Raw genomic sequence first — 12,567 nt, forward strand, 5'->3', positions numbered from 1 at the left:
TCATGTGCCACTAATTACCAAGATAAAAATGCAGGTAATGAAGTAAAGATGAGACACTGGTGCTTCCCCACCTACTTATTAAAAAGAGAGGAATTTCAGGAATGGGTAGTGGAGCTTATTCAAAAGTTAGCAGAGAAGATAGAATCTACAACAGAATTTATAGCTAGTGAGTGGGATAAAATTAAAGTGGAGTTTAAAAACAGGGTAAAAAAAAGAAAAAACAGATACGGTTAAAAAATAAGAATTATTTAGAGGAGGTGACAAAAAGTATTACAGAATAAGGGGAATGTCACTGAACAAGAAGAGGCACAATTGCAGAGTGCTAAAGAGAGAAAAAAAGAGTACCTAGATAATATGAATGAGTGCGGAAAGATTACTGTTAAGCAACTGTTTTTTTTATAATAACTCTAGAACACAAAAACTTTTGGCACAGTGACTTGGGCAACAGAAAGTAGAAAGGGTTGTTGCCAACCTCACGGAGCCTAGAACAAGAAAAATAACCAGAGGTCCTGTAGAGGGTATTGTAAATATTTTGGAAAATTTGTATAAAGTAAAGTAAAGAAATGGGGAAAATCAAGAAAAAGCACAAATGGAAATATTTATGGAATACTTAAATATGTCGAGGTTAGAGGCAGATGAGGCTAACAATTAACAGTTAAGGTAGTAGGAGATGAGATAAAATGATGATGTATAACTAATATGCAGGAAAGTCTCCAGGAATAGATGGTCTTCCAGTGGAAGTTTGGAAGCTCGGAGGGAAGAAAGTGATAAAGATCTGGAAGGTTTGACTTAAATTAGGGATACAGACAGTAGGCAAGAGAGGGATGGAATATATTGTTGAAAATTGGCCAAGGAACCAAGGTATTGGGAGCAAATAACTAGAGCGGGAAAGGCAATAGAATAGGAGATGCCAAGAACTTATTTGGACTGCAGGTTAGATATTGCCTTTCATATCAAGGATTGATATCAGTGTACAGGCAAAGAGAAAAAAATAAGGGGATCCGAAATGAAAGACCAGCACTGGTAGAGTGTTTTGTAGAATCTAGAACAGAAGTTGCTTTTAAGAATGGAATAATTAGTACAGCATATAAAATATTGCATGATAAATATAATAATCAGTTAGAGGAGTTTAGAAAGGATTGGGAAGAGAGACTGGATAAACAATTCACAAAGAAACAATGGGAGGCTATATCTCCCAAATATGCAACAAAATCTAGAAGATTTAGGATCCTTGCCTGGAAATGTTTGCATAGGCACAGTATTTTTATACCCCAAGCAGACTCTAAAGAATTCTTCCTCAAGTAGACAGCAAATGTTGGAGGTGTGATGGGGAAGAAATAGGTAACTGAGAACATATTTTCTGGGAGTGTAATGAGTTGGCAGATTTTAAAGATTCCCTGAATTCTGCACTGTCGGAGATGCTGGGTGAGCAAATTGGCGTAACTAGAGAAGTGACTTTTTTGAGCTATGATACAGAATCAGAATTGCCTAGACATAGTAAGGCCTTGCTTAGTCTAATTATGATGGCTGCCAAAAAAGCAGTTACTAGAAAATGGAAATCAAAATCTAAAAAAAAGTTATTAGAAGTAACAAAGATAGTAACAGAGATAAAACAGATTGAACTGGGATCTTTGGAAAAGGGAGGGTGCAAATTACACAGGAAAAATGGGAAATGTGGGATAAATAGATGCAGAGTAGGAGTGAGGTTTAAAGGAAGGCAGGATTTGAATGAGCTATGTAATGGTTCACTGACAATGACTGGGTATATTAAAAGTGATGTATAGTGTTTGCAGCTAAAGTTGCGTAGGCATGGTTTGTAAGGTATAATATTTACAACTGAGATTGTGTTGTTATGATTTATTTTCATTTATATAAATGTAAGATTGCCTATGTCATACATGAAAATTTAATAAAGTTTTTTTGTTGTTGTTAAAAAAATCTGGAAGGTTTTGTTTAACAGTAGTTTAAAATGAGGGGAAGCACAAATACCCTGGAAAAAAACTGTGATGGCTGTAATACCTAAAGACAGTAAAAACCCATAAGATCCACCTTCATATAGGCACATTTCAATTTTAAACCATGATTATAAAGTGTTTTTGTCTATAATGGCTAAAAGAATGTCTGTTGGTGTGTCTTGATGCAAAGAAAGCATTCAGCAGAGTAAGCTTGATTATGAGAAGGCCAGTGGAAATATTTACATTTTCTGATGCAGTAATAAGGTTAATTAGGAGGTTACATGAGGCATCAGCTTCAAAAATCAAAGTGGAGGGTTCCTGTCTGATTAGTTGTGTCTGAACGAAGGAACCAGGCAGGGGTGTCCTTTTTCCACTTTGTCATTTGCACTATATTTAGAACCACTGGCAAAGAAAGTAAGGGACTCAGAAATTCAAAGATATAATTGGTATGGTATTCAAGAAAAGTTGGCTTTATTTGCAGATGATAGTATTTTATACCTGATGGAACCAGAATTGGACATCTGTGTTGTGGTGCAATCTGAGACAGTTCTGTTTTTTTTCGAGATATAAAATTAAGGAAGATAAAACAAAGTTTATAGTTGTAAACTTTGTACCCACACAAGAATTGGTTCAGCAATTCAAATATTTATGAGGACATGATAAAAATGAAGGATTTAGGAGCATGGTTTAACGAGGATTCTGTTATAACAGCTTTGGATATGTGGGAAGAGACTAAAAAGATAACATAAAAATTGAGAAACTGGAAGTTCTTGCCTATGGATATGGCTAGCAAGATACAAGCAGTAAAAATATTTGAAGCCCCCAGGTCAGGCATATGTTTATCAACCAGAGGAGAAGTTGTAGCTAGTAATTAATAAAGAGTTGAAGGATTTTATCTGGGAGGAAAAGAAGGCAAGATTCAACTGGGATAAGTTGATCCTTCCAACAGAACAAGCAGATTTAGCATTAACTTACTTGAAGGGATATTTTTGAGCTACATAGTTAAGGCTGTTGTACATAACCTAAACATAAAGCTACAGTTCAAAGTGGAAAGGGATGATGATGTGGGGCGGGTCAAGAAATAAGGAAAGAGTGGGATTTTGGAAGCAGATCCTTCAGGGGAATAACAATAGTCCTACATTATATTCATAAAGTAGCAGAAAGTATACTAAGAACTAAGCCAACACAGGAATGGATAAAGGAGGTTCTGCGGTATGGATTGTTGCAATTACAGGTACAGAGAATAAGCAGAAAGGGGCTGTAATTTACTGGAGGAAGCTGGCAAAGGAGCTAAGGTATTGGGAACAAATAATTACAGAGGAAAAGGTAATAGAATGGGAAGAGGCCAAGAAGACATTTAGATTGCAGGCTGGAGATTGCCTTCCTGTCAGGAACTGATGTCAAAGTACGGGCAAAGAGAAAGGGATAGGTGAATCTTAAGTGAAAAACCGGCACTGGTTGAGGTTTTTAAATGAATCAAGAACAGAAGCTATTGTTAAAAAGGGATAATTAGTAGGGCATACAAAATAGTGCGTGCTAATTGTAGAAGTCACATTGGAGGTCAGAAAAGATTGGGAAGAGAGATTATATAAGCAATTCATTAAGAGTTAATGGGAGGACATATGTTTGACTGATTCTACTTCAAAACGCTGAAAACTCATAACATCTAATTTCAAAACAGAGAGACCATAAAATTGAAAATTCAAAACATTTAAAACTCATAACATCGAATCTCACAACATTGAAAACTACAAAGCAAATACAAATAACATCCCCTTCACCTATAACAACACCAAATAAAAAAAACACACTTTTTACTATGTTTCTGCAGGGGGTCAAGCCACCCTGCACCCTCCGTAAATTAAATATACCAACTCCGAGATCGCACAACAGTGGGAAAAATTTAATTTCCTAACCCCACTGTATCACGATCACCATAAAGAATGTACACATAATGTCTAAATCACTTACCTGTATGGCCTAAAAACACATACAGAGTGGCATAATAAACAGTATATACAGATTAACAGACTAAACTATGATATTTACATGTTTGATGATACACTACTCAGTTTTATACATTTTCGATGTTGTGAGATTCGATGTTATAAGTTTTAGATGTTTTAAATTTTTGATCTTATGGTCTCACTGTTTTGAAATTAGATGTTATGAGTTTTCAATGTTTTGAAGTTAAACGGTTTGACTCCAACATATGCAACAAAGTCTGAAAAATGTAAGATTTTTCATGGACAGGTGCTATCTTTGTGGGAACATGGGGGAAATTCTTGGCTAGACCTATAAGGGCCTCTTGGCCAATAGCCTAGTATTATCCCATGATCCTATGAACCTATGGAAATGCTTGCATAGATACTTTTATACTCCAAGCAGTATTCATAGAATTTTTCAGGCAGATGGCAAATGTTCGAGGTATAATGAGAGCATATGTTTTCAGATTGTAATCAGTTGGCAGACTTCAAAAATTCTCTACAAAGTGCTCTGTCAGGTGTACTGGGTGAGCAAATTAGTGTAACAAATGAAATGATATTTTGAGCTAGGATACAGGATCTGAATTTCCCAGACATAGTACTAAGGCCGTGTTTAGTTTAATTCTGGTAGATGCCAAAAAAACAATTACTAGAAAATGACAATCAAAGGCTAAACCAACTGTATTTAAGTGAAAATTGTAACAGAGATAAAAGAACAGGAAATAGGATCTTTAGAAAAGATTAGAAGTAAATTACATAGAAAAAATGGAAAATGTGGGAGCAGTGCATGCAGAATAATGTTTTGGAGGAGGAATTAGGTTTAAGAAAAGGCAGGAACTGAGCAATTTATGTAATGGATTGATTACTTGTATAGAAGATTATATAAGATGTGTAATGTTTGTAAATGTGAATTTGTTAATATTGTTTGATTATGTCTATGTAAATGTAAGTTTGCCTATGTAAGAAGTGGTAATTCAGTAAAGGTGTTAAAAAAATAATCAGAGGTGGGATCTTTAGAAAATGGAAGGAGCAAACTACGTAGAAATAAATGGAGTATGTGGGAGCTATATATGCAGAATAATAATCAAGACGAGTGATATTTCATGGAAGGCAGAAATTGAGCAGTCTATGTAATGTTAAATTGAATAGTGACTGTTAAAAAGAAATCATGTATGTATAATGCATGAATGGGAAATAATATTTGTGATGGTTTGTTTTCTGTTTTATAACTGAATGTGTATTTATGTGACATGTCACTATGTAATAAGTGATGTTTATAGAAATGTTTAAAAAGAGCACTTCTTGTAATACTATATTTCTCCAAAGATTCATTTCTTAAGGAATAGTCACCATCCAAACAATATGGCAGTGTTCTGTGAGACTTTGAGCATGGGCTTTGTTGAACAACCACTTTTGAGTTTAAACCATATTTGTAGTGGAGTCCAGTTTTCTGACATACAAAGTCAGATAATCCTTTCTGATGCCTCAGGAATGGACCCTGAAGTACACGAGTAGCATGGAAAATTTTCCAGTACTGGGTGAAACCTTGCCGCAACATGTTTGCCTCTGCTATCAACATCAAGTAAAGTACATGTTTAAGTGTGCGTTTATTATTGTAACAAAGGATGGGAGTGTATGGTGGGGTACTACCTCAGATGGTGAGTGAGTTTTATTTTATTTTATAAAGGATGCGAGGCAAGTGCTACTCTTCACAATCAGCATATATTATTTTATTTTCTAAGGGATAGAATGTGGAACAGTAGTCTTTTCTAGACAATGACATAACTCTTTTATATAATCATGTCAGAATCTACCTTTACAATATCCCTGAAAACATCATTATTTCATAAGAGCTGTGCTTCTTGAATTTATTTTAACATTTCACCAGTTCTGTTTGGGATTGTGTTTATTTATTGATTTTGCCTTACTTTTTATATTTTTTATTATTGTTATCTTTCAATGTTTTGTACTGAGTAAGATGCCTGGGCTCATGCGCTGAAATATACTTTTGAGTGAGTGATTGGTCGATAAGAGATGGGAGGGAAAGGGGTGATGCTAAACGCTAATAATAATTACTCTTTCATAAAGCATGAGAAGTGGGAGTAACCCTGAAAATTAAGCATTTCTGCAATATGGGACAGGAACAGACTTGGTAGTTTTGAACTGAACTTTTGAATTTGACTACAAATCTGAAAGGTGGTGAATTGAAAAAGTAGAAATCAAAGTGCATGCAGTTTCAGAATGAGTAGAACGAAACGCCAGTATGTTTTCTAGACCTCAAATTACCTATTACCCAATAAAAAATGACATATTTGTTAAAGAAGAAAATTAGTCCTATATTTGGTCTTATTATTGGCTTCTTACTTTGAAAAACAAAACTTTTATGATGGTACTAACCTTAGTACATCCTCTAAACCCACCTATCCTTTTTGTCTCCCACATATCTTTCAAAATGTAACCCAGGTGTTGACTATTTCATCCTTAGCCAAATGAAATAAAAAAAAAAATAATTTGTGTGCAATAAATTTATTCACTTTTTTTGTAATCACTCTTAAGATAATATGCCCTTTCTCTCATATCTTCTGTTTTCTTTATCTTTCCCCTCCATTGGGCCACACCAGTGTTGGCAGTGAAGTCAGTATAGAATGCTGGTAGTTTCGTACATGTTGGCTTCTGTCCTCCATTTATGATTTGCACTGCTTCTTTTCACCAGTATACTGCCACTTCATATGACTGATAAAGGCATATGGAAAGAGCCGTTATTATAGCAGGAATGGTGTTTTAACTTAAAATAAGTACTTGAGTAATTATGCTTTTGCTTTCTATTTAAGATTTTGTTTTTTCCTTACAGGATCTTCCAAAAAAGACACTGTCTTTGTGGTCATACATAAACAGCCAGCCCGAGGAATTCTGCAATCCATTGTTTGTGAATTACTCTGACCATGTGTTATATCCTGTAACAAGTATTCGACATCTACAGCTCTGGGTGAACTATTATATTCGATGGAATCCAAGGATGAGACCTCAGGTAAGCTCTGTCCTCTGATGCTACTTTGTTTTGTAATCTGAAAACTACATGTCTAGAAAAAAGTTGTTTTTGCTCTGCACAACACTTATTTGTTGTCAGTTATATTAATGACTCTTACGAGCAGATTGTAACAGAAAGAACCATGGTTCTAACCCTCACCCATAGTAGATGGTTGACCCAGCTCAACTACTGTATGCCTGCATACATTTTACAAGTAGGTAGTGTAGACTTCACCACTGGCAACCAGGTATGATTATCACAGTGTTCTCTACCCCCCCCAACTTACCTCAGACAATAATGGTTATGATCTAACTCTCCATACACAGCAAACAGCCTCCTGTTTACAGGCTCCTGATTATAGTGGCTGGTTCCATCGTTAGTATATCTCAACTGCTTTACAGCCCAGGTAATTCAGGAATCATTCACTAACATGACCACAGATGTCCTTGCAGTCCATTGAAACTCTTACCCTGACAACAGTACAGAACTACACAAATGAACAAGCAATGCAACTATATAATAAATAATAAATAACTATTAAACATGTCTTTGTAGTCTTCTTGTAGCCAATAGCATTTTGATGAACTATTTAAGTATTCTGTTACGTAACTTAATATAGTTAGCATTTTAAGCCAATTGGATCATCCCTAGTCTGCATTAGAAACAATAAGTCTGTTCTCAGTGTTGTTGGTAAATGTTTAAATAATGGGCAGTACACTTTACTGACTCATTTTCACCACACACTGTGATTAAACTAATGTTGTTAAGTCATAATATATGAGTAATTAAAGTTTACTAAAACTTATGTGCACAAGTACTTTCAAGAAGTAAAGATACATGCATTAGGGACTGAACAAAAATATGACAGAAATATGCAGAAGATACCCACAGGAAAAGCTCAGTAGTTTGCAAACTGACAATACTTATTAAGATGCCTAGTCTTCTTTTGGAAGGAAAGCATCCTGTAGTTCTCATTATGAAAGACCAATTAAGTGGTGCTGATTCCAGACTGTCCACTCATAGAATGCTTTCTTCAAAGGGTGAATTCATGGGTTACATTACTTTAATTGACAGTACTTTGTGATTTCTACAATTAGCACACACTGTTTTATATGCCCTACTAATTATCCCTTTTTAACAATAGCTTCTGTCCTCAATTCACTTAAAAACCTCAACCAGTGCTACCATCTTTGAAGTTACCAACATCTTCATTCTGATGATCTTAGTTGTATTGGCCAATCACTGCTGGAAAATATTTCACCAGTTTACAGTTAACCCAGGTAGTGTGCCATCGGGAATTTATTCATTAATTTATTTTCTGATACCAGCTTTTCTTATTCAGGATTACTGGGTAGCTGGAGTCTGTTCCTGCAGACAACAGGTATAAGAGAACCAGTCGTAGATGAGATACCAGTCCATTGCTGGATACAACCTAATATATTCACCAAACATACACATACATATGCATACCTTATAGGCAATTTAGAAGTTTGCCATTTCAGCTAACGGCATATCCTTAGGGTGCTAGCGTAAAAGTGAAACCAGCAGAAACTCCCACAGACAATATAGAGGGCAGGAACTAAACCAGAGAACCAAACACTATAAAGCAGTAACACTAACCACTGTACCAGGAGGCCACCCATAACCTGGAGATGATGATATAAAATAAAAGTAGTAAAGTCCCTAACAGTACCTTCTGCTACCTAATGTACATTGCTTTTTTTTTTTTTACTTTTTTTGAATTTATTAAAACAGAACAATGTTTTATTCTGCTTGTTTTGACAATTTCACTTGTTGGTATAACTGTTTTCACTACATTCCTTCCAATAAGCTGCTGTTCATTTAGTTTCCTTCTAAAAGATGCTTATCAATCCAGATTCTCAAGCTGATGTTACTCTGCCAAACTGTACTTTTAAAATAACCATCTGATAATAAAGCATATTTCCTAGACATTTGCAAATGTTAACAACTTTGTGTCCCAAGTCAGTAACTGTGAACATTTCAGACACTGACAGATTATTTATAATTCACATGTATATTTATTGTACTTACAGAAAAAGTATATATGTTTAAAAGGCAATATTTCATGCACATTTTTAATAAGAGAAGTGAATTAAAGTCGAGTTATGATCCACTAATTTACAAGAGTCTAGTTTTGCAACCAAAGAATCATTTTGGGTAATACTCTTAACGTGTTATTAAGTTATTTCTGCCACCAGCCATGTCACATCCTCATTAGTGATGTCACACCACAAAGCTGTCAAAATAAACATCAGCCCAGAAAACCCAGCTAGACCTGTAACAGTTAGGAACTATTCTGAAGCAAACTACATCCTATTATTAAGTGACAGTTTGTCAAAATTCACAGCTTCCCCAAACCCCATGATCGCAGCTACTTATGCAGAATTACTTACAGAAACCCTGTACAAACATAAATGGCTGCACTGAGGCTGCCATACCTACCAGAAGTAAGCCCAGGCCAAACACCAAAAACAAACCCCAGTAGTGAAATCCATACCTTAAACAGGGTATATAACAAGGGACTTAAGATGGCTGCAGATTGAGTAACAGCTTAACTCTTCTAGCTCTCCCAGTCTGAAAAAGGAAACTCAACAGAAAAAGCCAGTAGACTTTTGTGTCCATGGGTAAATTTCAGTAACTAGCTAGTAAGTGAACTGTCTGGATGCCAGGAAAAAAGAAACACAGAGCACCTGGAAAAGAAATCAGCTACAAAAAGTGTGAAAGAAACACTCAGTGGGGAAAGTTCTGCAGCTGTTCAGCAAAAAGCAGTGCAACCTGCAGACATGACTTCCAGTATCCTACAGGAAGATACAAGACAACTGCACACAGACCTGTTTAAAATAAACAAAACACTGATGGAATATATCAACATAAACAACAAAAGACTGGAAAATGGAAGAAGCTTTAAACAGATATTCAGATGAGGTGATTAAGCTGCGAAAATCAAAGGTTGAAGTGAAGAAAAGGCTGACTGAATATGATACTGCTGAGGAAGAGATGTTTAAAAATAATAGAATTAGAGGACATAAAAAACCTGAGATTTTCAGCTATACCATTGAAGCATGAAGGAACAAACTGCATTAATTTCATGAAAACACAAATAAGCAACTGTACTGGTATTCTACAGCAGTAGTTGTTAGTTGAAAGAGCACATCATGTGTATGCTCCAAACCTGACTATGAGAAAGTAACCTAGGCCTTTAATAGTAAAGATGCAATCCTACCAGCAGAAGGATTTGATTCTGACAAAACTGTGGCAAAAGGACAAAATACTAAAAGTGGGAGACACCAGAGTTTTTCTGGAGAATGATTACTCATTGTACACCAGGCAAAAGAGAAGTAAATTCATTCCACTATTTAGGAAATGTTGAGGCACAGGTCTGAGATTCAAACTTTTACCCAGCTTTCTTCGAGGTATTCTTCCCTGGAGGGATAAAATCATTTTTTTGATTAAGTACATGCTAAGGAAGAAATACAAAAGTTTGTCCAACAAACAGTGAGCTGTGAAACAGCAGGAGATACTGCTTCTTGTTTTTCTGGTAATAAAGACCACAAAGAAGACTGTACCTGTGAAACCTTTTCCAGTGTTTCAAAGGAAAATGTTGGATCGAAGGAAGGGAGCATGTGAGTTGATGAGAAGAATTGAGAGTATGTTGGACAGGGTTTGGAAGATGGAGATGAACAGTAATAAAACTAGTAACTTAACGTGGGATTGTGTCACTGTGGTTTGTTTTCATTTATAGAAATGTATGATTGTCTATGTTGTAAGTGATGGAGTAATAAAGATGTTTCTTGTTCAAAAAAAAGGCAGGAATTGAATAATTTATGTAATGTTGCTTAGGTTATATGATACATAGCAATATATGTGAAGTATAATGTTTGTAAAAGTGAACTTGTTAATACAATTTGATTACTTTTATATCAATGTAAATTTGCCTATGTTTCAAGTGATAATTCAGTAAAGATGTTTAGAAAAAAAACGGTACATAACAAAAGAAAAAAAGTCATGCCCAAAATCAGAAAGAGCAGCTCTCATGAAGACAAGCTCTCTGATTGAACTAAACAAGAAACTAAGAGGTCTAATAAAGTCTGACAAGGTTAGTTATGAGGTCAGGACAGCCTCACAGGCTAAAGACAATAACAAGGCCTTCTTTATGTAAGGAACCTTAAAGGTAACGCTCAGCAGTGTGCAGAATTGGTCGTAAATGGCACACTGACCAGGGTGACATAGTGAATCTACTGGCTGATAAATTTAGCTCTAACTTCAACTCCCACTACCCCACATGAAATCCTTTCTAGCATATCCCCCATAACTATCAATATGGACCAGGTCCTGGTGGTGCTCACTAAGGCCAAAAACACTGCTTTAGTGGGCCCCACCAATGGCCCCAGTTGCATCCTAAATATCCTAAAACAAGACCTAGCAGGGCCACTTGAGGCACTTTTCAACTACATCCTCAAAACAGGTTATGTCCTAGGTGAATGGAAGGCCCCAGCAGCCATCCCTCTTCATAAGGGTGGCCCATCAACTGACCCCAGGAACTACAGAATCATCAGTCTTCACAAGCCTGATATGCAGAGTCATGGAATGGGTTGTCATGGAAATGATCAACAAGGACATTGGCAACCTACAGACACTGGACCCATCCCAGTTTGGCTTTAAGGGAAGGTCTTGTCTACACAACCTGGTAGACTTCATTGAGAGGGTCACCAAGGCTATGGATGAGGGGGAAACTGTGCATACTAACTACCTTGACCTGGCCAAGACATTTGATACAATACTCCAATCAGGTATTGTTGACAAACTTTCAGAACTAGACATAAATCTCTACACAACTCATTGCATTGCTGGCTAGCTGACAGATATGACCCAAGAAGTCAGGATCAGTGAGCCCACCCCCACAGGAGACTGGTCACCAGTGGAGTATGCCTGGCCTCCATGTTGGGCCCACTCCTGTTTGGCAGCTACTTCTCAGAAGTAAAGTGTAACGTCAAAGGCCTCTGGCTTACCAAGTTCACAGATGGCTGTAAATTGGGAGCTGTCATAGATCCCCCCCATGACAGCAACATCCTTCAAGAGGGTCTAACACAAATAAATCACTGGTGACATAGCCATGGATTAAAACTCAACATGAAGAAAGGTATTATATTGCCTTTGGGAAAATCATCTAGACAAGCTAATTACTCCATCAGTAAAACACTCCTAAGAGGTGACCTGATGGTTAGGGATCTGTGAACTTATGTAAACAGTAATCTGGCCTTCGACCAACATGTAGCCAAGATAGTAAGAAAATCATTCGATGTCATCCATCTCATAAGCAAGGGTATGGCATCCAGGTCCATGGAAGTTATTGTACCACTCTGCTCGGCCCTTTTCAAGACCCATCGAGTACAGTGCCCTCTTTGGAATGTACCTAACCAGACACTTGCAACATTTGGAACATCCTCAAAGGTTCCTCATAGGTTCATAAGTTCATAGGTTAGTACTAGGTTAACTGCCCTTGTGGGCCATTTTAAGCCTAGCCAGTTACCCAATGTGAGAATCAAACTCTGTACCTTGTGTCTGTAAGATAAACATC

General features: G+C 36.5%; 1 protein-coding gene across 1 annotated transcript in view; it reads left to right on the plus strand.

The window, feature by feature from the left end:
- MTMR2 (myotubularin related protein 2) overlaps positions 1-12,567 on the plus strand; it is an 853,325-nt gene that overhangs the window by 761,685 nt on the left and 79,073 nt on the right. Inside the window, exon 15 of the mRNA XM_044072012.1 lies at positions 6,792-6,968. Coding sequence (XP_043927947.1) covers positions 6,792-6,968 — 177 coding nt within the window. The remainder of the gene's footprint in view (positions 1-6,791; positions 6,969-12,567) is intronic.

The sequence above is a fragment of the Protopterus annectens genome, chromosome 5.part0, assembly GCF_019279795.1.
Source record: "Protopterus annectens isolate FY-2018-M chromosome 5.part0, PAN1.0, whole genome shotgun sequence".
Lineage (NCBI taxonomy): Eukaryota > Metazoa > Chordata > Ceratodontiformes > Protopteridae > Protopterus > Protopterus annectens.